At 45.9% G+C, this 24,990-nt stretch overlaps 1 protein-coding gene across 1 annotated transcript in view; it reads right to left on the reverse strand.

Annotated features, from left to right (window-relative positions):
* The window catches only part of LOC8026134 (forkhead box protein K2), a 47,637-nt gene extending 23,205 nt beyond the window's left edge, over nt 1-24,432 (reverse strand). Inside the window, exon 1 of the mRNA XM_029980805.4 lies at nt 24,000-24,432. Coding sequence (XP_029836665.2) covers nt 24,000-24,358 — 359 coding nt within the window. The 5' untranslated portion in view covers nt 24,359-24,432. The remainder of the gene's footprint in view (nt 1-23,999) is intronic.
* Nucleotides 24,433-24,990: the final 558 nt, after the last annotated feature.

The raw sequence follows: 24,990 nt of genomic DNA on the forward strand, positions 1-24,990 counted from the left end.
AACTACCGCAAAATCCCGTAAGGACGCCCACCCTAAATGAAGAGAGAAATTGGGAAAAAACATGGGGTGGGTTATCTTTGAAAATGCGACAGCGAAATTTTGTAAAAAAGAAAGGCGATACGACGCTGGGCTATCCGCTGCCAACCACATAAAACAGAACTGATACCGCGGATTGAGGACACGGCAAATTTGCGTTTTACGATGCGATAAACACGCGGTAATTTGCTACGACATCCTGTGTCATTAGTAAAAGAGGTTGCAGACGCAGCAGATCCGCGTTTGCACGATTCTAACGCACAGGCAGATTTAGCTTTCAGCTAGCCATCCAGAATGTAAATTGTGGCCGATTCTACCGCACACTTAAAATAATGAAGACTGAACACATAATTCATAGAACGCACTTTATGAAATGAACACCGACACAAATATAAATGGCGTGCACTAGTTGCTGTTGTCGGAGGCCACAATGGTTCTTCGCTGTCCACAGAGGTGATCCCTGCTTTAATCTAAGGCATTTTAAGCATTTTAAGTGCCACGCTTCTTGCGCATGTACGAGTGAGCGACCGTTTCCTTTGGGAGGGTCGTCTTCCAAACAACACTTCGCAATCTTGTCGGGTCGCTGGGATTGCGAGGCCACGCAGTGCTGCTCCGTTGTTATCTTTTCCCCCGGCGTGACGGCCTTTCGTTTAAATAAAACCTCCCAGTTTATCTTTTTTTTTTTTGTAACAGCAGGCACGAGTTTGTAGATGGGAGAAAATGCGCGCGATACCAATATTAAAATGGCGAATGTAAACAAACGGTTACGTTACAATGGTGATGGGGCTAGCCACCTTATTCCGAGTATTGTGTTTTTCCCAAGTTTCGATTTTTGGTTACGCACAAGCAATTTTGGGCACAGATTTTGGCGAAAAAAAGCGTACCTTTGAATCTCGCAAACACAGGTCACGCAATAATTTGCAGTGAACTCGCATGTTATGGGAACCGATGCCGCAAATCACGGATGCAGCAGATCTGCATTTCACGGTGCAACAAACGTTCGGGACAACTCGTGTGTCACGGGAACCGATATCGCGTGCGCAGAGCACGGACAAAAATGTGTAAGCCCGTTAGAAACTCCCTTGTCAGACGTACCGGTACCGCAGATCGCGCAGTTGATGTGATTCCCGTCAAACATCACGTGATGTCCAACGGGAATAAAGGATGGGCGATATTTAAAAATTTTTAAGTTTCAGATATTTAGCCAGAAAAACGGGATGGGCGATCTCATGGGAGAGGGTGCCCTTATGGGATTTTACGGTAGTTACTTCCGGAGAGTAACTGTAGCTAGATACATTTGTGAGACAAACTGTATATTGAAGTAGAGGTCTGCATGGATCACGGGCCGGGCTAGGGCTCCACGGCTATATTCATGAAGGGCCCGGCACGGACCTTGCATTCAAGTCTACAAGGTAGGCCGAAGCGGGCTAAACCGGCCATTGCTTTTTTTTTTTCTTTTTTTAGCAGCAATGTTTTTGGAAGCTTGTTCAAGAGAGGTACAAATGCTGAAAGCTTGTGTGTGTTGAACATGATTGTAAACCTGAGACTGGGGCAGAAAAGAGAACACAACAGAAGGTAGAAAAAAAGGAGGCAACGTCTCAATTGAGACGTTGCCTCCTCTTTTTCTACCTTCTGTTGTGTTCTCTTTTCTGCCCCAGTCTCAGGTTTACAATCATGTTCAACTTACACCAGCTCGCCTGCACTCTGACTATTTTTTCCTTGTGTGTGTGAATGCTCTGTCAAAACACCAGTATCGCGACTTTCACTTTCGTCGCTTGCGGTGCCGCGGTCGTACAGTCGCTTCTCCTTGTCAACACGCACACATACGTGCCTACACAATGTGCACCCTCGCAGGCGTACACCATCTGTGCATACGAGTGCGTGCATCCACAATACAGGTGAAGAGGTCCCCCTCAAGGGTGCTTTTCCTAAACAATTTCTCGCAGAGCACCTCAAGAGACGGCGGTATTTTTTTATAATTTATTTTCTTTACGGTTGTTCTACACAACGGGAGTGGGCAATTTAGAACTTTGCCAGTCTTCTGTTCGAAACTTTCGTGATGTTCCCCCTCCTTCGCAACTTTGGCACATGGTTGTCTTAACTGTTGCCATAGCCTCCTCTATACTCAGAAAGCCTGGCAGTTTGACGACGGAGCCATAGAGTGCCTGGTCGCAGATTTAGAGCGCGAGGATCTGGTACATCATAGAGCCATTTCTTGGGAACCTGGACAACAGCGCACAGCTTTTGCAGTGGCAAGGACCCGAAACACACTTGTTCGCTTGAGAGAAGTCTGTTTCGGCGTCTCGCTGCAATGGGCACCAATCACAGGGCTCTCCTTTCATCCTTTGTCTGCCGCTCCACCTTTTCTATTTCGGCGGCCGCTTCTCGTGGCGATCTGCCAGGCCTTGCCAATATATAGAAGGCTATGCTGTCGCTTGCCATTTTTATTGTTCAGTTCTTTTCAATAAACGTGCCTGCTCACAAAAGGAACAACGATGGGAGGAATTTTTTTTAACGAGCTGTTTTTTAACAAGCTGTTTGCTGCTAATATTAGCAGCAAAAAAATAACATAGAAGAGAGATGCTTGCTTTAGTGACTATGAAGCACCATAGTCAACATGTGTAACAGTAGCAAGTGAGCTGCCATGCCGCGCAATTTGTGAGCTATTCACACTGGGCAAAAATAGAGCGGGCCTCAGCGGGTAAGTGAATATTAGCGTCGGGCTGGGCCGGGCTGGACCGGGTGCCGAAAATGGCTAGCGGGCCGCGGGCAAGCCTGGGCTTAAAGGGGCGGTGCAACGATTTCCGGACTTCGGTCAAAGATTTCTGGAAGTTGCCCTCTGACACTTCTGAAGTAAAGAACAGAGAACCGATTTCCCCTGCGTGTCCTAGTTGTTGCATAAAAAAAACATGAACATTGGCATTTCGGGCACCCCTCAACTCACTCCCAGCCTTCAGGGTCACACCTGGACCCCCTCCTAGTGACGTCATTCGGAGTGCCGTGTAGGTTCCCGTGTGCTATCACGGAGGACGCTTCCTCTCCCTCTCTCTGCTGACATTAGCGGGCACTATGCTGCAGCTTAGAGCCGCGCAAGGCCACGTAATCTTTTCGCCGTAGTTCCTTCGGCTGCCACTTGGGGCTGCAGGTGGGGGAAAAAGCTCGACTTTTGCTTTGCGATTATGCAGCGGAATCGCAACATTTTTAATGAAGGAAGTGTTTTCTCTATCCTCCGGGACACGATAAACAACATAAAAATGACGAGATGCAAATTCTTTTAATCATAAAATCATTGCACCGCCCCTTTAAGAGACAGCGGGCCGGGGCGGTCCGGGGTCCTAAATATCGGCCCAGGCAGACCTCTAAGTTGAAGCTGTACAAGTTAAACCTAAGCTCGTAATAGATAGCTCACAGGACCTCTCTCTGTCATTTTGAAAATCGTCACAGCCCGGCACTGCGACAAAAATTGGCAAGCATCTCCAGGGACCACACACAAGTCCTTCACTCAGCACATTGAACACGACATGGCAGTGTTCTTCGCTGTGCACTACTGGTATAAACACAGAAAGGAAAAGAGAAACAAACAACACCCGGAGGCCAAGCGAATGCTTCCCCCCCAACCTTCGTGCAAATTGCCGATACCAAATAAAGTTTCTGAGTTATCAAAAGGGTGATTGGAAATGGTAGAGTGCTCAGCACTTCCAAATAAAAGTTTCTGTATCCCTCATCAGGTAAAGCAGACCTCCCCGTTGAGGCCCGCCTTTCCCCACAACTGCAGATGTCACATTAATTTTTTTAGAGCGCAGCTCTTAGGCGCCCGTTTCCGGCTTGAGCGGCGTCGGCGTTAACTAAGGTCACCCCAAGGTCACCTCAAGGTCACGTGACTCCCCCAAAGGCAACCCCCCCAAGGTCAAGTGGCCCTCCTACCCGAGGTAACGTGACCCCCCCTCCCCCCGAAGTCATGTGACACCCCCCCGAGGTCACGTGACCCCCTCCCCCGGAGGCCAGGTGACCCCCCCGGAGCATATTAAAGAATGAGGGGGGAGGAGGAGAAGGAGGAGGAGGGGTCTACCCTCCCCTCAGTACCCTTCAATGCTCCTCCTCAAGAGCTGCGCTCCAATTCGGCGTTACAGGGAGTTGTAAACGGCTTTCATTTTTAGAGCGCAGCTCTTAGGGGCCCATTTCCAGCCTGAGCGGCGTCGGCGTAACCGCGCCCCTCCCCCTCCTCCTCCTCCCCCCTCCTCCTCGCCCCCAAGGTCATGTGACCCCTCCCCCCGCCGGTCACGTGACGCCCCGCCCAAGGTCATGTGACCCGCTCCCCCCGAGGTCACGTGACCCCCGGACCTCTCCCCCTCCTTCTCCTCCTCCTCCCCTCATTGTCTAATATGGTCCGGGGGGGTCACGTGACACGTGGCCTCGGGAGGGTATTTCTATATTTCAGAGCACACCTCTTACGCGACCGTTTCCCGCTTGAGCGGCAAGGAGGAAAGCAGTACGAAGGTGGCGGAGGAGGGGGAGGAGAGACGAGGAGGCGGAGGCGAGGGGAGGGGAGGAGCTCGAAGGACGAGGAGGCGGTAAAGGAGAGGGAGGGGGTGGAGGAGGAGGAGGAGGAGGGGAGGAGGACTAGCAGGCATGATCACGAGGCAGGAGGAGGAATACACCCTCCCCTCAGTACCCTTCCCTCCTCCTCCTCAAGAGCAGCGCTCCAATTCGGCGATACAGGAAGTAAACGGCTTTCATTTTTAGAGCGCAGCTCTTAGGGGCCCATTTCCAGCCTGAGCGGCGTCGGCGTAACCGCGCCCCTCCCCCTCCTCCTCCCCCCTCCTCCTCGCCCCCCCAAGGTCATGTGACCCCTCCCCCCGCCGGTCACGTGACGCCCCGCCCAAGGTCATGTGACCCGCTCCCCCCGAGGTCACGTGACCCCCCACCTCTCCCCCTCCTCCTCCTTCTCCTCCTCCTCCCCTCATTGTCTAATATGGTACGGGGGGGTCACGTGACACGTGTCACGTGGCCTCGGGAGGGTATTTCTATATTTCAGAGCACACCTCTTACGCGACCGTTTCCCGCTTGAGCGGCAAGGAGGAAAGCAGTACGAAGGTGGCGGAGGAGGGGGAGGAGAGACGAGGAGGCGGAGGCGAGGGGAGGGGAGGAGCTCGAAGGACGAGGAGGCGGTAAAGGAGAGGGAGGGGGTGGAGGAGGAGGAGGAGGAGGGGAGGAGGACTAGCAGGCATGATCACGAGGCAGGAGGAGGAATACACCCTCCCCTCAGTACCCTTCCCTCCTCCTCCTCAAGAGCTGCGCTCCAATTCGGCGTTACAGGAAGTTGTAAACGGCTTTCACTTTTTTTCCCCTGGAACAATAGAGCTGTTTTTTTAGTGAAAATTCAAAACAAAACAACCTGAAGGGGACGGAGCAGTAGCGGCAGCGCTGCCGTTTGACTGAGAGCACACAATACAAGCTCCGAAACACGAGCCAGCCTTCGTAGTCTGAACTTCTGGTCTGTAATGAACAGCACGAGTGATGCTTGTGAATAAACTCCTTACTATGGAGTTGAGAGGTGAAACTTCATCAGCTTTTATCATTGAACTCATTATTATGGAGTGAAGGGGTTAAATATCTTCAGCAGCTGCAAGTTTACCTTCACATACTTCTGCATCACCGTGCCTCCATCCGATTGCGCTTTAAAGGGGCGATGCAATGAATTGTGTACTTTGCACAAATACCGCTTAGAATGGATCCCCGACGTTAATGACCTATGAAACACACGTTTGTTTTTCACCCCACGCAATAGAAGTTGCAAAACAAATTAAAGAAAAACGAGCAGCATTCACTCCCTCAACTCGCAGCCAGAACAAGTGGCAACGTGATCTGCAGTCGATTATATGCCACCAATTTTGACCTTAGCCACGCACTAGGGCACAGGACATGTGCCAAGTTCCAGACATTGTTATGGTTCGGCTATTGTCGTCATTGCATCGATTGGACACTATTTGAATGCTTCTCGAGCTATGGATTATCACGAGCCCGAATCGAGTGCGCATGCAATAAATAGTCGGGTCCAATCTACGAGCTGCATTTAAATATCCACAGTTGGGGGTACTGCAATCCCCCAGTTACGTCATCAAGTTTTGCGAAAGAGATTGAATGAAAACGCTTGCTTTGTCCTTAAAATTACACTGCAACAAAGGAGTTTCTTGGCAAGTGGCTTTGCTTGTGAGTATCCTTGAGTCCCACTAGTGCCAGTAAGCTCGTTGCCCTCTGCTGACCTCAGGCAGCAATCAAATGTTTATTTTCTACATCAGTTGTCATTGGTGTTGTTTTTGTAATTTATTTTCTGTTGTTACACGTACAGGATACAGTCCTTTCCCATTTATATGAACACCTCCATTCCTCAAAAAACATTCATAATGTGAGTCACCCATGAAAATGAAAAAACGCACATATCTACCCAGTTTGCATCCAAATATTATTAATGGAATCCACAAAAAAAAAAAAGAAGAAACCAGAAAAACTGTGTGGCGTGTATGTTTAGCCTGAAGTTAGTCTGCCACAACGGGCAACTTGTCTCTCAGCTGTAGATGAGCAATTTAGCCAGTGCAGTACAAACCACCATCCTGGGGTTTTTAACATGCACCAAGCAGTAGTGATATACAACCGCACGCCGGTACGACGCTCACCCAGATCGAAACGGGCAGGGGTGGGGACTGAACCCAGGATACGTGAATTCTGCAGAGCGAGTTCCCGCTCCATGAACTCCGGGGTGCGCTAGACTACTCAGCCATCAATCCCCCCCTTGGTACCCTTTTAAGGCTGGAACATGGAGACAAAAACAACCAAAAACTGAAGCCTACAAAAATTGTTCCACACTATTTAAAAAAAAAACTAAACGTGTTAGCTGCTCCTAAACACACATATCAAAAAGTATTTTCAGCTTTTGTGCTGCAACATGTGTTTATTTTTGGCTATATCAGATGTCAACTAGTTGCTCGCGTTGCAAGTGCAGTCTTGTGATGGGGCGGCAGAAAAAAGCCCACCGCAAAACTGTCCGATCCGGAGAAAAGCACACCGGCCTTTCGACGGATGCAGAGAAAAAATCCCTTATGGCGGATTCACGCTGGCAGTTGAGCTGTGTTTGCGAAGCGTTTGCGGGTGAGGTTAGCGAGGGCTCCTGCTCAGACACACCGAGACGTGGTTGGAGGTTTATTGGCGATCACGCTTAGTCTTTTGAGACTTGCATTTGACAACCTTGTTTTACAATTCAAAATCCAGCTTAATCCACAAACCAAAGTCAAAATTTAGCTATTTTTGCACTTCTTAACGCTGTTTACACACATTAAGAGTACAAGCAGCGAAAAAAAGATGTGAACCTACAAAACCCGCCTGCGATTCCCTCGACTTCGTCCGCAAGCAAAGAAAGCACAGCTGGGCACGCCTTGCTGAATCTTTAGAAGAGGATGTACCGACCCTTCCTGCAAGAATAGCTGACCTGGTTTTCCAGATAAAATGCCAGTTCCCCCCCCCCCCCCCCCCCCCCGCCTCGCCTCGTTGGCTTTTACAATTTTATCATTTTCGGAGCACTGGTGGACTGTGGTGCGGGGAATCTGTTTGGTACCAGCTAGTCGTGGTGGTGGACTCTCCTCTCGTCACTCGAACATCGATTGAGTCTATTGTTTGTTTGACATTAAAAGGGCACTGACACCCGAAAGGTCTTTTTTTTTTTTTTTTTTTACTTTCTAAAACAATGCATCAAAAAAAAAAAATTCCTTGCGCGTTTTTTTATTTTTGTTGTTTTTCTCTCCTGCTCCTGACCTCCTCGCTTCTTTTGGTTTGTGACGTCAAATATCATGAACTTTGAAAGCTTTGTAGGCGACATTACTAGAACATTTAATAATGGCAGTCGTAAAACACGTTTTTTAATGCAATTGCAAACGCACTAAGGGCTCTTCTTTTTGAAGTACCGAAAATCGGAGTCCGGCGTGACGTCGCCTCCTAGATTTGCATTCTCCCTCTGAAAACATGGCGGCACTCAAAGCATATAGCAGATGATGATCGATGAGCTGGGAGATTGGACTAAGTAGTCGTTTCTAGGTGCCCGACGACCTCTCAGACTTCGAAAAGGAAAGCGTCAAACGGTCAAAACTGGGACTGGTGTCTGTGTATCATAGTTTCGGTTGCGACTCTGCCGGGGCAGCCTATCAGACGTCAAGCGTCGTCTGCTCGTAGCCATAGGCAGGCGGAATGGCATGCACGGAGGAAACAGTTTTTTTCCGGTAGGCTGAAACCTTTCTCTTCGCCCCCTCACCTCCTTGCTTCGAGTTGCGGCGGGAAGGGCGGTTCGAGCGGAGGCATGAAAGAAAGTCAACTCGCAGGGCTCCTCAATATTTGAAATCACTGCACTGGCGCGGATTGCGCGGGAACTTCGAATTCGGCAATCGTTTTGTTACTACAGAAATACTGAATTCCAAAGTTTCGAATTTTGAAAGTAATGTTCACGCATCGTTTTCAATCGTTTCAGATAATAATAATAAATAAAATTATTTTGATGTGTCAGTGCTCTTTTAAGCTCAAAAAAATGCTGTATGGATACCTATGCATCGTCTGGTGCATATACTTTATTTCTTGAATAGGTTCCCTTTGTTCCTTTTGGTAGTATTAAACGTTACAGGTCAAACTAGCGCGGGTGCCCGCCAGCTCCGCAGTAGTTTGTTGGCTATGCAATTGGACTCACACATCTCTATCAGCCTTCGGGGTGGTTGTGCTCGGTGTCGACAGCTTTCAGTAGTTCATGCGACTGCCTTAGTGGTTACAAAAACAGCCGTTTCGATCGATCGGGGCGGGTTCCGATCTTCTAAGGGCAAAGACCAACAAAACAGAAAGCGACGGGCTTTGGTACCCCGATTATTAAACTCTTATCACCTAAGCGAAGCCCGTAAAGATTGCGAGTCAATTCTTTTCGCGGCAGATTCAGGTGATGGACATAAACATCACATTTCTTCGTTGATTTGTCAGCTGCAACGCTAGGACTACGGATGGCGCCTCCGACGAATCACCGGAGACAAATGTCATCTTGTTTCGAAAGCCACCGACGTCACGTCAGTGTCATGTTGCGATTGGCTACCACTTCGCGGTGCGCAAAAGCGGTTGGGGCAAATCAGTCCCAAAGTGGTTGGCAAAAATGTGCCTCGATCCAGCCGCTTTGCGGTTGAGAACGCACGAATTCGCTTTGCTTTGCGGTTGCGCATCCGCTTCCACTGTGAATGTGCCATTACGAATCTAAGAACCGAGCGTTCACTCAAGTAAAGTATGTTCACTCAACTGAAGTACTATACTGGGATGCCTTATGCGCATGTGGTCATTCTGCACTTCACTAGCAGAATATACTTTTTAAAAATAAAAACATCCTGTAACACGTCAGGTGTTCCCCAACAAAAATAGACAATTTCAATAGAACACTAATTAAAAAAAAATAACGGAGGAAAATCAAACTAGTGTAGAGGGCTGCAGCTTGAGTAGTTTCTGGATAATAATTTATGAAATTACCTTTTACGCAGTATACCAAGACCGCATTGTCAAATTTCCAGATTTCACCATTTGTTTAAAAATTACTTTTTTACAATTTCGAATGAAAAAAAAAAGTACTTGTTTTGGCTTACTAGAATTAAATATGTAACACGCAAAATGGGTCGACATAAAAGCAGAACAAGGGCTACGGTCAGGGTGGAGAATGAAAATCAAGATGACTAAAATTGTGATTTAAATCAGACCAGTTTTACCAGGATGATTAAAATCGAACCTTGCTCGCAAAAACAATCCCCCACAACTTTTTTTCCTAATTTTCTTCAATTATTTGATACTTTCTGAGCGGCCATATATTCTGTATTTAAATCAAAGAATTATCACATAAGATTTACATTGGACTAAACACGAGCAAAAAGCAGTGGTTTTCGTAGCAAATTGATGCGTAGAGCTTCACCTCTACCTCCCGCTTCGTTCATCCGTTACGTCACATCTTTTTGCAATGAAATCATAACGCAAAAAATAGAAACAAAAACTGAGAAAGTAATGTCGTTTTGCAAAAAAGTTTGATTGCGGAAAAAAAAAAAAGAGACGACGATACAGCTGTTTTGCCAACAAAAAATCTAAGCTGTTTTTGTTCTGTGAACAAAAAGTAGTTAAAATTGCAGTAATTCTATTTTCCACACAGTTCCCACTGATCGGAAGAATTGATCGAACAGCCTGCCACGTTTAACAATGTGTAGAGTAATAAATAATCAATATTTTCTAGCTACAGTGATATTAGTCTGATTTTAATCAAATAAATCTAACTTAAATTTAAAAAGAATCTTTTTTCTTTACAGCAGAGCGAGCAACCTGATGTGAAGTGTGTACCCTGCGTGGCACTGTCAACATAAACAATTACCCTTTTATTTTATACATTAAGTGGTTGTTATTAAAACTACTAGTGCGGTGGAAATGGCTGATTCGGGTCACAAAACTTATGCGATTAAAGTTTGACGCTGACTAATCGCTTTTCTAAGTAAAATTCAAAAAATCTCTTCGCAGTAACTCTGTTCCATAGTATACCGCCCGTGTGAGATATTCCTAAAAGCTTGGTAGCACTACAGCTACATCAAATGATAAAAAACATTTTACACATTAATTTAATTCGAAGTGAGCATTTTTCTGGGTCTGACAAAAGACTGAGCTTTCTCCTGGATTTGACACTAGGCACCTAGCGAGGCGACTTCTACTGCCACCTTCTGCTTCAGCCCCAAGAAAATGTTGCGTTGTCTGCAGGTTAAAATTAATAGGCATACTTAACCCTTTAACAATCAAGTTTAAAAAAAAATGTTTCTCAGTGGTTTGGACTTCTTTCCATTCCAAAGTGTTAGTGCAAAAAAAAAAAAAAAGGAAGTTATTTCAGTTTTTTTTTATTTATTATCTAGTGGTAGCACGTAAAGGCTTGCAAACTGTTCAGGTCTAGAAGCATCAAGTAAAACTATTGAAGGCAAAACATTGTCATCTTTCTTCCATTTGGTTTTATTTTGGCACATCTGCTATGGCAGACATTTCGGCGCTTTCAAATTCCGAACCGGAGGTTTTTTACAGAGCTTCTTCATCAGATGATAATCTCTTACCTTCCAAACTTATTCTGAGAAGCATTAGAAATCTAAATCGGAAGAGCCATGCTTGCCACCACCACCAGAACAGCCCACAAGACAGGACACCTTTGGCAGGTATCAGACGTGCACAGTGTCTAATTTCCAAACTATAAATAGACACAGCAAAGCTAACGGCCTGTCTCGCAAATATATACACGTCCGAAATAAAGCATGTTAGTCCAATGTAAACTCCAGGAACATGTTGCATACACAGCAAGACAGTTTGCAAGGGCAAGCAATTGCAGGTTTTGGCAGTTTTTTTTTTTTTTTTGTTGAGACTAAACCACTACCATAAAAACTACTAGTGGGGTGGAAATGCAATCCCCAGGGGTTTAGGCAATAAGAGTTTGTGTTCATAAATCTGCTCTCTAAATAAAAAGAGAAGGAGATGTCTTGTTCATGCTAACAGCATCACGAAAGTAAAAATACGCTCTGCTTGGCTTTCCGTTTTTCTAACCAACGGGGTTTGAGAAGATATTGCTCACGTGTTACGCAGCTATTCAGCATTGTTACCAGCCTTCGTGCCAACAGTTCTAATGGCCACGAGACCGATGTTGCCTTTGTTGATTTCGCCCGTTTTCTATTCTCACCTACGTGGTTGCTCCCTCTTACGATTCGAACTGCCTAGGATTCGGTCCCCACAACTTGCACTTCAGAGACCAAAATGGAACATCAATACCACTGAAGTGGACAGAATGACAGGAAATACAAACAAAAATGGTTCAGCCAATCGTCTTAGGCGTTTCTTTCTTAAGACCTTATAGAGACACAGTCCCTTTTGTAGCACCAACTTGTTTTATCAATACGCCTGGCAGGAACTAAATGGCACCGAGGAAAAAGCATGCCAAAAAATGTACTTGCACGTTACATGGGAAATTTTATGTGCCTCGCATGGTTTCACATTAAATACATTTTCCACGGTGTATTTTCTACCGGAGACTTTCTTCTTCGCTATAAGTATCTTCTACAGATGTACTTTGTCAGACAGAATACCCGACAAGCGGTTTTCACCCAGAACGATCATACTTACATCTGGATAAACCAATTGTTACCCCCACCACCAAACAATAAAAGACAAACTCAATCAAACGCCTTTTTGAGGCCTTGGGAACCAGCGGAACTTTGTCCACACAACCAACCTCTACATACAAAAATTGTGATGCCAGATCTCCATCGTATTGAACAACCTTTGCGGCATCAAAACCTTTTCCTCTCCCTCTCGATGCTCTTTAGAAAGTATTGATTCACTGCAACAAACAAAGTTCCCTCTCAATTACAGGTCTTTGCATTGCCACAAGTTCTACTACCCCCCCCCCCCCCCCCCCCTAATCAGTTCAACAACAGTCTATTAAAAAAAAAAAAGCCAGCAAAGCGCATTAAACTTTACTACGCCACACCACTCCGCAGGCAACACCCTTCACAACACACGACCCCCTGCGGTCTACCAAAATATATTAAAACAAAGCATGGGTTCCTTCTTGTTTCATATGTTTGCTCCCTTCAATGCTCCAACGTAAATAAATAACTTAAAGCGAAAAAGTTCACACACATAAATAAAATTGTGGATAGAAAAACACAACACGCACACAGACGAAGCCCACGTCACTCCGAAAGGGATGTTTGCGGCGTGGCCACCTGCCCAAAAAACACAGCCCCAGCAATATGCCGAGTATTCAGCATCTGCGTGCGCAGCAGGGGGGAGAGGTCTCCTGTTAGAAGGCTGAAGGTCGGTGGGCCTCGTCTCGAGCGATGACAGCCCAAAGTCGCTGAAGGCTTTAGCTCCCCTCATTCCCTTGCCCAATCCACAAGAATAATGAAAAGCGCTGAGGAACAAGGACTAGAAAGAAGACAAACGGCGTGCTACGAACAACTCAACTTTGAATAAGAAAAACAGAAACATGTACTGCAAACTATACAATTTTCGCAAAAGCCCAATTTTTGCGAATTTCACAACTGGATATATATATAAATTTATTACGCAAATATATCACCCGAAAGTAACCAATCTATAATGCATCATTCCAAATCACAAAAATATTCCTGAAACCCCCACTTTCGCAAAATTCCACATATACTGAGCCTCCCAGAATAAAATTTGTTTACAGTAAGCTTCCTTATCACAACTATGAGCCAACCTATTCGAGTTCTTAATGCGTAGAGCGTATTCTTTAATTAATAAATTGCTGGTGAAACAAAATGCATCAGCGCTCTGTCCTCACACTTGTCAAGGAAAGAATTTAAATGCATAGAGTCACCGTTGTGATAAAAAAGCATACAGGTTTCTGTTTTTCCCATCAAAGTTTGGAGCAACGCACTGCTTGTCTTCTCTCTAGTCCTCGTTACCTGATGCTTTCAGTATTCTTGTGATGTACTGAGCAGCACTTGCTCCTCCCCACCTGACTTGATTCCGTGTCGTCTCACGATTTGCAACATGGCAACCACCTGGCAATCATCTCGACTCAAAAAAAAAAGGCATTCTTTCTTTTAGGAGGTGTTAACTTTGTGCGCGTGCTTGAGTGGCAGCTCACATTTCACCGAAACACACTGCTTGTTCAGCCCGAAGAGGCTGAGACTCTTGGCAAGACGTCTTCAGCACTTTTGAGGCAGTTGCTGCAAGAACAAGCGCCAAGAGAGAAAAAAGCAGACTACTTTGGATGATCGGCCAACATCCCAGTCTCGGGAGAAAAGGGGGAAGGGGGGTGATGGTATGATTGGGTGAGCGATGCCGATCTGACGGGCATGGGAGACGGAGCAGGGATGGGGCGTGGAATTGCTAGAAAGTGATGCAAGGGTGCAAGGATCGAAATCAAGCTAGACCTTACCAAAATTAGTATTTTAGTTTGTCTTGAACTGCAGCTAAGAATCAGGCACAGTTGAGCGGCCCAAGTTTGAAATGTCCTTTTATTTCAAGGGTTGGCACGGCTGAAAACGCAGAGCGTAATTCGCAGTCAAGGGGGCGGATATTTGAAGCCCCGAAACCTTCTATACTTCAGGCTCCACAAGTTTGAGTGACCATTGAAATTGGCCTGCAAAACACGCGACGCGACAATGACCTCGACCTTAACCTCAACAGAACTTCAGGCGAAACGGATGTCGTACAACAATAGCTAAAAAAGAAAAAGAGAAGGCGGGGGGGGGGGGGGAGGGGGGAGTGCGTGAGCAAAGGAAAAAGAAAAGTTTCAGATGCCACAGACAGTCGACGTCTTGCCAAAAATGTTATCTATCCACCCAGTGGGGCTTGAAGATGTCCGTCTGCCGGCAACTGCTGTCAAGCTTTAAACATTAAACGTCGCGGAGTGGTTGCTACAGCCAGAGATAAACCCTACGGAGATAAACCCTTTACCCTTCGTTCATTGGAGGAGGCCTGCATTGTTGATGGTGCTAAAGTCATAGCCGCTGCTCCTCTGATTACATCGTATAGGACCAGACCGATATCGCGCTTGGTCCCTTCCCCGGCCGAGTGCGGTTGCTTTCACTTTCGCCTTCCTCTTTCATTCCGCGATAGCGGCCCCATCTTTCTCGCGAGCCGACGAAGATAACGGCAAATATATCCGGCGGCTGATAGGGCCATCGAGCAAGCGAGTGCTACCATACAATAACAGACCGATAGTGTGAAGGCAGATAAAAATGAAAGAAATTTCATTTTATGCGACGAAGGTCAAATGTCTCTTCCATTTTGTAACAGCCCACACGATGGCTGCAAACAAACGAGACACGTGCTTGGTGAATCGTATCTTGAAACGCAAAAGATACACATCTCCACGGCGATTAAGGTAGCTACGAAAAAAAAAAAATAGAAGAGAGAGAATGACCACGGCCTTTTCGCTGCTGGTTCAATGCATTCAAATAATTTTGTTAAAAAAAAAAAAAAAAAATTATTGCACAAATAAGCAGTGCGTTGCCGAACGCTTGCTCTATGCCTAAAATGTAGCGCTAACAGCCGGAACAAGATGGCAAAATTTCCGAACTAACCGTTATCTTATTCAAACGTTATGAGATTTTCTGAAAATTTCAATGGGAGAATGGGGCCAGTTTTCAATAACTGACGCCATTCAGTTCCATGTATTCGAGAGCTCCGTGTTGGCCGCCATTTTCTCATTGAAAATGTAAGAAAATCACACTTCTTGAATAAGGTAACGGTTAGTTCTGAAACTGGTATCTGGTTTGTACCGCTAGGGGTACATTTGGGCGGAGAACGAGTGTTCGGCAATGCAGTTTGTTTTTGCAGTGAAAAAGACCCTGCACTTTTTCTTTTGGAATACCTTGCAGTTACGAAAAGGAAGTCGGGACAGAAATGAGGCGGGGTTAAGGTTTAGATTGTTTTCAATATTCAAGGATGTCCAGTGCCCTGTAATAGGGCAATTGCATAACCCGGTTTTCTAGCTTATGACAGACGTGCGAGACCTCGTCACAACAGAGATTTCCCGGCAACCAGTTGGAAATTGACTTCCGGTAATGCATTTCTATTGGAAAAAGCGAGTGCATTTTCTCCCTGCGCTCGATTATGAGAGCAAATATCACGAATAATTAGGACGTACTACTAGGTAGTTGGAACATTTCTCAGTCACGCACACAAAATAATCGGTCAGCTACCTCAATTTTATTTCAAATTCGTAGTCCGAAGAACTGTGCTAAAACCGCTTAGTTCATGTATTTATGTGCACTGTCGGAGACTGTTAGCGCGAACACAGCATCGGCGCTTTCCAGCATGGGGGATATATGTGCCAAACGAAAGAAGGACATGTGGAAAACCAAGAGACATGGCAAGAACTACGAAGTAACACTAAAAGAACTACGAAGTAACACTGGATCAGTAACTCCTTGTGCATGCAGATGACCAAAATAAATTGAAAGTCACGTAATATACTCCAATTGGCAATAAGTAAGTACTGCTTTATTCTTTCTGCTCATGAATATGTGCAAAGATGCTTGTTCTGCATTCAAAATATCACCTGTACGCTCGAAATCTTTAAACGTAGGGAGTAGCCAGAGAACAGGTGCCGGATAAAAGCTGTCAGACATGGGAAATAACAAAAAGACAGCTTTCATAGCCCACATACCTTACTCTTTGTTTTTCAAAGGTTTTTTTTTAACTGTTCGTAACGACGTACAACGAAGTCATTTTCATATCGTGACGGGACGGGCATTTTAGCAATATATAAGCACCACCGGAACGCTGGCAAACCTTGACTCTACATTCATTTCGATTGTTATTTTTGCTTAGAATCGTTGCTCGTTTTTACATACCTGCCATAGAATAGAGGTTTTGGCCTGAAATATAGTGAAGTTTAACATCGTTCAATGGTAAAGAAAAATACTGTAACTAAAGCAATTATACTTTTAAAATGCTAATAAAGGTGCATACTATTCGGTATGACCCAAATGACAAAAGTCATCCCGGCTATTTTCCGTTGAGGAGACAAAATGCACATGCCTTTTCCAATAGGAATGCACAGGAGCACCACTAGCACCGGTTGAACCTCTAGCGTACATTATAATAACCCTATGGTTCCAACAGTGCCCGGGGTTGGGGCAGCTAAAACCCACCTTTGCCACAGATTCACACGAGCTTGTACAACTGCTTTTACTAACAAGCACTACATTTAATCGGAACAGTCGTCATTACGTCATTAACTTTTGTTTGTTTGTGGCTGGTTCAATGATTTTCCCATAGTGCAGAGTTTCCCAAACTGCTGGTTGCGACAGATTCAACAGTGGGTTCGCAAAGCGGCTCGGGAAGGTGGCTTCTCTGTGGTGGCGGCAATGAAAACGAAGTGGAGACCGCAGCTCACCCTCGTGCTGGAACTGCGAGTAGGGGTATCCAACTCCGCCCTCGTTTTGAGAAACTTCTCAAACAAACAACCTCGCTTTAGTCGTTAGGATTGTTCATTCCTGCCGGCACACAATCTTTTTGCGATGGCTCGTAGCCCAGCTGATTCACTCCGGGCTATATGCAATGTCAGATCTTTCCGTGTCACTCATCTGTGTGACTATTTGTGCACAGAAATTGAAATGCTCGCGGCATTGCGAAAAGTCATAACGCAACATTTTAAATTTTTGACGGGTCGTGGGGTGGCAGAGTTGGAGAAGCACTGACAAAAGAGTGATGACACTGTTCAATAGATCCTTTCCAAAAGTCAGCACCATCGCCTGTCCACCACTGCTCGATCACATACTCTGAGAATGTGCTGGACACGAGGAATGCGTCGGCGTTCGGTGTGAACTCGATACAATCACATGCTTTATGCTCAAGAAATGGCGACATCAATGTTGCCTGATGGGACTTATGAAAAGTGTCTATTACTTTATTTGGTAGAGGCCTTCCAAATTCCTTCTCAAATCAAGTATGGGTTAAAAAAGGGGGAAAAAAGATCCATGCCATTTTGATTGAATTGTTTTGTATTGTGGAAAAATGCGACAAATAAATTTAGAAGTTGACGCAGTTTTTGTTGAACAGTTTGAAAAGAGGTACCAATCAAAGACTGGGCCGCGTCCCTCTTTCTGCATTGTGGCGCACAACACCAGGGGGTGCCACTGGATGGGAAGGCAGCAGGGGAGGGCATGCGACAGCCAATCACGAGTGACGGCTTCCCAGTGGATTGATTTTTCGAAGGCTCGTGTATTCGAAAATTTAGTCCGCCAAGAAGCCGTCATTCGTGATTGGCTGTCACGTGCCCTCCCATGCTGCTTTTACATCCGGTGGCACCCCCTGGTGTTCTGTGCCACAACGCAGAAAGGGGGGGTGCCACAATCTTTGATTGGACTTTTAATAGGGAAATCGGCCGCCCTTGAATGTAGTTTCATTTTTTTTAGGATGCTTAGAATCCATAAAATGAGTTACGACAGTAAATAGACGATCGCAGAATCCACTTGAGTGCCCCTTTAACATTGACCAAACTTGTGAATTCTGCAAATGATACGATAACCGCCCAATTTGACTGGACGAGCGTCCACATTTAGATTAACCCAGTTTCCAGAGAAACCAGGATGGGCGCTCCCCCGGTATTCAACGGTAGTCGCTAATAGTGTGCGAGAGGCAGGACACGTCTTTCGAACATCCAGCTTCCAGCACGCACTCCATGCCCTCGACCGCGATTTGGCTGTGTGCTCGCGGTGCACGAGATGCGTCGACGGTAGGAAGCTTGAGCTGGAGGCGGGACAACAGAGGCTCTTCCCTGCCATCCTCCCCTCGTCAGTGACTGGTGTGTTTGCCCCATCTACGTACCATACCCTCAATGCCGGCCAGCCCAATGTCGTCGCAACCGAGGAACAGGCCGTAGCATAGCCAGACAGTTCGACAACATTATTTTATTGCCATTTTGGGGACGCACTGAGACTTGGACAGTATATACCCTTTTACTGCTTACAAACGCAAGCTGTCTATTGCCTGCCTGCCTGCCCTTGCACCCCCCCCCCCCGCTCCTCCTCTAGTCTCCCCCCCACACCAAATTTGTGGGACGATGAAGCCCTACAAAAATCAAAGTCGGGGAGGGGATCGGTAGTCTTACGGGAGTATTAAAAAGATCTCCGACAAATTTCTCGCTAACCGGTCCTTTAGGTAATGACCTGGATAGCTAGCTGGTCGTAAACTATTTCATTAATGTTGCAAGAGGTGGTGCTATGGTGGAGGTTGTTTGTCCTCTGACTGACTGGAAGTTTGTGGGGACGTAAACTGTCAAAGGTGTCTCCTTCCGGCACTTTCAATAAAAGGGTCCATAGGACGCCGAATGTGCAAGAAGGAAATCCGTTCAAACGACAGCACAAGCAACAGAATTTGGCAACAAAACCTCCCATGGCTACTGGAGCCAAGTATTTTGCACGTTCCATTAAAATAAAAAGACAAACAACTTACGATGTGCCATGTAATATGTCATAAAAAAGACCAAAAAAGAAGACTGGTTGAGTTTTGGCATGGTAACCTGACCAGAGTGTCGAACCGAAATTTTTATTGGTTCGGTTTGGGTTCACGACTTCCGGTTCAGTTCCGGGCAGCAAAAAATAATGGTTCGAACCGCTAAACTGAAAATATATTTTCCGTGTTCCTTTGGCAATAGGCACTATTTCAAGAGTGAAACGAGTAACTATGTAGCGTTTTATCTTTCGTATAATCCACTTTTATTTTCAGGTACCAAAAATAACCTGCATTATTTAATTTTGATGAAACAGTAAATGAAAAGCTAGATTAATATATATGACTTAATATCTATATTTTTTACTTTCAGTTCCATATATTTTACCTGAACCTAAAGGTTATCAGGGCCCGTTTGCTCGAAGCTGGTTAACTAACCGCGGTTAACCGGATTTCCCTACAAGGGGGAATTTTGGGACCGGCAGAATAAGGACGGCGGGGAAACATGGCGGTGCCCCGTTGAGTGAGCGCCGCTCGCTTTGGAACTTATATGTCGTTGTAGCTGCAATATCGGGCGCGTTAGTCAGCAACAAATGGTGCAGGAGGCTTTCGCTTTGCCTTACCTCACTTAAAACGCAAAACACGAGCAATGACCTCGAAGCATTTTTTAGATAGACTTTTGACTCTGGCCATTCCTAAGCCTAAATGAACGCGATAGTTGTCGGCATGGCAACGTCTTTGGAAAGCGGATTGCCTTGACTCAATCGGCCGGGTATTGATGGCAAACAAAAGCAGAGAGCGTTCCCATAGATCTTTTGCTAAATTTCAAAAGCACCGAGGTGCATGCTACGAGTGTAGTTACACGCGCTGCACCTGCCGGCGTCTGCAGTAATAACTGTTCTGAAGCAAAAAGCCTAAAACAAATTTTGCCGTGCACGCGCGTCCGTCAAAGATTTATTATTATTTACTTCAAATCTTATAAGTGGAAGGCCAACGCGCGTGGATCGTGGAATTACACTTTCAGCGTTCTTCTCGATGTTCGGGTAATTTACTAATAGGTTGATTTTCACTGGAGCCGGATTACAGGTTTTTCAATTTATGACGGTGTTATATACAGTTCTTACATGCTGGCCAACCATGCTGCCGGTGTACCGCCCGCCTTTCACTGCTCACTTCTTTCTCATCGTTTCTAGGACTCAACTTTGTCGTCCCCTTTCGAACTCGGAAGGAAATTTCAACCAGGCTTGTCTTCACTTCATACAGCCAAATATTTAGACAATTTCCAAACAAGGGTTAATTTAGTTTTACCTTGCCGATTATTTGTACCACGAGCAATAAAAATTGTTTCTTAAGCCTCAATGTATGCCGCCCTGCGTCGCGAAAACCAGGCAGCGCGCATTTTTTGGGTCTCCCCATTTCGGGAATTTTTCCACGGAAGTCACGTATATTCACAACAGCCAGTAGGTGACACCAGCTGCCACCCCATAATAAAACACGGAGCTATCGCTCATCCAGCCCTCGTCAAACTTGGCTAGGTACTTGTAGGTACCTAGTAGGGAAGGGCGGTTAACTTTTAATCGCGGTTAAAGTTAACCGGCTTCGAGCAAACGGGCCCAGATGGGTCACATAAAATATGCGTGATTCGTACAACTTTGTGTCGCAGTATTAAAAGTTGAATCCTGCTGTGCTTTTGCACTTAAAAATTAATTACAGTGCATCAAACCATGAAATGGGTGCACCATATATATCATGAAATCTATAGTTTACAAGACACTTCACAATATATATGATGGCCACACAAATGAGCTAAAAGCAAAAAATATTTTCAAAATCTCAGGAACATTTTAGGACAAACCCCTTTAGTCTACCTTTTATAGAAACATTGAGCCGCAAGCACAACACTTGCTTTTCTGACCAATATTGTTTACACTCAGCACCGTGATGCAGGCAAATAATCATCCGTCACTCTTTTCACAGCAGCACAAGCTTTTTCTCTGTCAGTAGCCAATGCATGAGTTTATCATGCTTACTAATAAAACACATTGAATGGACACAATCAATTAAAAAATCGTTTGTCGAGTTATTTTCACTGGTTTTTTTTTCGGGGTACCTATGTCGTCTGCTTTGCAGTTCCTTGTTCTTACGGCACCTGTCTTTGGTTCTGCTAATGCTGCTTTGGCCGCCTGGGGAATGCGCCCCGCTTTTCAGTTGAAAAGATAGTCTGCTGCGCCGTATGCTCGTTCGTTGGTGGCATTTGGTGTCAGGGCCACTTGCGCCATCTCTTGTCTCCCGTGCCAAACGGCGCCCTATCGTCTGAAGACCGGTGGCTTTGCTGCGTTTCCATAGAAGTTAAGACTTTTTTCTTTTTTTACTTTTTTCTCAAGTTTGCTCTTTGCAAATTTTATAGTGAAAATTCACCACCTATGGGCAACGCTGCACAAAATCATAGCACGATAGGTTAAGAAACTGATTTTTTCGGTTGATATAAAGAGCCTGGCCGCTATTTGAGACACCCTGTAGTTTGGGAAAGCCAACAAGTGCAACCCAAACAAAATGCACAAAAAAAAAAATTTTTTTTTTTTTTTTAGCAGGATTCTGGGACATTGTTGTGAAACAATTTGCCCGCAAATAAGCAGCCACTTAGAACTCATGCTGGGCTACGTTTTTGTCGTGGCTTCTTCCCAATTTTTACAAAATCCGCACACATTTGTTTTTATTTTAATTCTTACTTGGGCCTCCCAGCCAAGCTCGTACAGTTTAGGAGCTTCGCACAAGTGGAACCGACCCTAACAAGGACAAAACATTTTCTTTTTCGCTGAAAGAAAACAACACACACACACACACAAATAGCTGCTGTGGCTGAACACATTCGTTACCGGCACAGCTGTTTCCCGGATTACAGAAAACTAAACGAATAACAAAACAATGTCTAAAACGAGCACTACCACAATATTCAGCACGATAGGATTCTTGAAAATAATTAAAATCAAAACAAAATAGCGCTGCTTCATTGAGTACCATCCCTCGAACCCTCTAGAACAGACAGCAGACGATGAGAACGAGGCAAAGCAGACGATAAAATAAAACGCAGTCTGCTACTTTTTGCGGGGCCGGTAGACACGAGCCGCAGCAGACGATACGGAGGTACAGAAACAAAACAAACATTGATAAACATAACCTCTCGCTTAGCGCAAGCACACACACACAAAAAAGAGCTGCCGCCACCCACACTTGACTGATCCAACGCACACGGCGCTGTGGTACGCTGGTACGTAGTACCTCTTCCTGCAAGGCCTAGGGTACGCATAGTTACGCAACAGACAACGACGTACGGAATGAGCAAGCCAGCGGCAACAGAGAAAAAAAAAATGAAAAAGAGCATGAAAATCTATTAAAAGAAATACAAGCTCTCCCTTCCCAATGGCTGAGCAGACCCGTCAGACACCTTACTACTACCGTTTGCTAAAACAACAAACCGGCATTCTCTCAGTGTTTCCTCCTCTCAACGAAAAAGGGGAGCAACCAAGCGCGAACGGCAAAAGACAATAGCCTATTTCACGCGCGCAGAAAAAAAAAACCGTGCTGTCAAAAACTTAAAAAAAAAAAAAAAAAATACACAACGCTAACAATATATTTTGATGAGCGAAAGCGAGCGAGAGACGAGCTGCATCAGCAAATTGCGCTCCTGACCTTCAAAAAAAAAAAAAAAAAAAAAAAAACAGTTTTTTTTTTTTCCGGCGACAAGCACCGCACACCCAGCGTTATGCTACGTCACGATTGCGTCAAACAGCCGCGCAGTCGAGAAACGCTACGAAAGTTATGGATGCCATCATGAAACCGCAGCGTGTCAATATGACCTAAAAACAAGAAAGAAACCTACCAGACAAGCGTCGCAAACACGCCCAAGCGAACCACTCACACCGAGCCAAGACAATCCAAGCCACCCCGAGCCAGTCAGTGCGAGCTAGGAAGCAGCAATGTAAACAAATGCCGCTTCCTCTATATTTTTGTTTCCTACCAATCGTTCTCGTTTCGCTACAATCAGGAAAGAAGAGGAAGAGGGGAACGGTTGTGTCGCGAGGAGGTTAGACCGAAGACGCTGTAAACACAAACAACGCCGCAGTTCTAAACAGAAAATAATAATAAAAAAAAAACAATTAAAAAGAACAAAAAGAAAAACCTTCAACAGATTTTGCTGCCCACCACTAAAGCTTGTTTCTGGAGTTTCCGATTACGCTCCTTACACACCACACTTCCCAAACCATCCACCGCGACACACACACAAATATTAAGTAATGCAGGAATATGTATGAAACACACACACACATGCGGTCTAAGCCCGAAAAAGTCCTGTTCGGACGGAAGTGTGTATTGCATGAGACAACGAACGAGCGAGCGGCTTCCTAAAATGAATGAAAATGAATGAACGCCCACCTTTTTGTTTTTGCGAACCCGGCGCGACCGCCCAGTTCGCGACGATACATTGTTTCCGCGACCAAAAAAACCCAACACCCCAGAAGTTTAGCAAGCCCCACACATCAGAACGTGCGTGTCCGCGTGTTTGGGTAGGGCGAGCCGCTAAACTTGTTTTCAATGTCAGTCAGCCATAAGCACAAACAGGCGAACGCACGCACAAGCCACCGAGTAAACAACACAGTGATAAACAAATCGAGACTTGTTCCGGGAAGGGTGTCGTTTTTTTGTTTCTTCTTTTTCTACGCACCGAGTCCGCTTTGACTCGTCGCCCGTGTAAACCGCTTGGATTTCACGGGGTTCGCGTGGCTCGAACTCTGTCCGAGTTAGCCGCCCGACACGCATAGCAACAAGCCCGCCCCTGGGGTAAGTAGTGTGTGTGGTTCGACCATGTGTCGGTCAGGCCTAAGCTACATACACATGGTTGCGTGCGGGACACTGCGGCGGACGAGCCAGCGCTCCTCGCGATCGTCTCTACTCACGTTTTGGGCAGGGGCAGCGGTGCCGCTCCTTTCCGCTGGAACACACCGTCGACGAAGACTCCGTTCTTGCCGTTGCACACCATGAAGAAGTGCGAGTATTCGTAGAAGATCTCGAGATGCTTGCGTGAAATGAAACTGGAGTGGCCCATATTTACATCGACTTCGCCGCGGCTGCTGTTGCGTCCGATGGAAATGCGGTTCTGCCGGATCATGTACTCGAACTCGCGGCCCTCGAGCCGCGCAATCGCGACCCCTTTGGGTTCCGGGTTCCATTGCAGCTTGGACGGGCTCGACGGAGCCGATTTGAGGGCTAAAAGAGCCCAAGCATCGTTGTCCGAAGCCCTCTGATGCGCCGACATTACGGTCCAAAATGGCGACCGTACCTACCAGGCTTCCCGGCATGCGCGGCGCGATCACGTGACCATTTTTTCCCGGCGACCAGCGGATGAACAGCAGCGCTCGTTTCGTACGCATTTACAAATTTATGACGACAAGAGTCACTCTCAAAGTACGAGAAACTTCTTGTGACGTCAAAGATACAAGCTTGCTTACAGGGTGAATCGGGTAGTGAGAGTCCCCCGCGTGTCAGCCACCTCGTCCCTAGTGTCGAATGAAGTGTTCGGAACATTTGAACGCGTGTCGCAGACGATATCTACACGGGTGCGCAGACGACGCGGTTGTCTGCTTTTGTTTTTGCGACGCCATGGGCTTAAGATGCCTTTAACGCATCGCAAACATTGCGTATTCCTTCCTTATAACCCGTCCCGGAACACTTTAATGCTGTTCTTAGTGTGACGTTAAAGTCCGAAGATTGTGAAATGCTGTTCGGCTGGCTCTAGTCGGGATCGATATTCGAGCTGGCGCGAACCGGGTCTCTGTGTCATGTTTACATATCTTTTTTTTTTCTTTCTTCTCTTCCTGCGATTCTCTCTCCCCGGGGAAAAAAGAAAGAAAAAAAAGTAGAGGGATTGAAGCGAGTACGCTTTCCTCG

The sequence above is a fragment of the Ixodes scapularis genome, unplaced genomic scaffold, assembly GCF_016920785.2.
Source record: "Ixodes scapularis isolate PalLabHiFi unplaced genomic scaffold, ASM1692078v2 PGA_scaffold6__148_contigs__length_123643588, whole genome shotgun sequence".
In the NCBI taxonomy this organism is placed as follows: Eukaryota; Metazoa; Arthropoda; class Arachnida; order Ixodida; family Ixodidae; genus Ixodes; species Ixodes scapularis.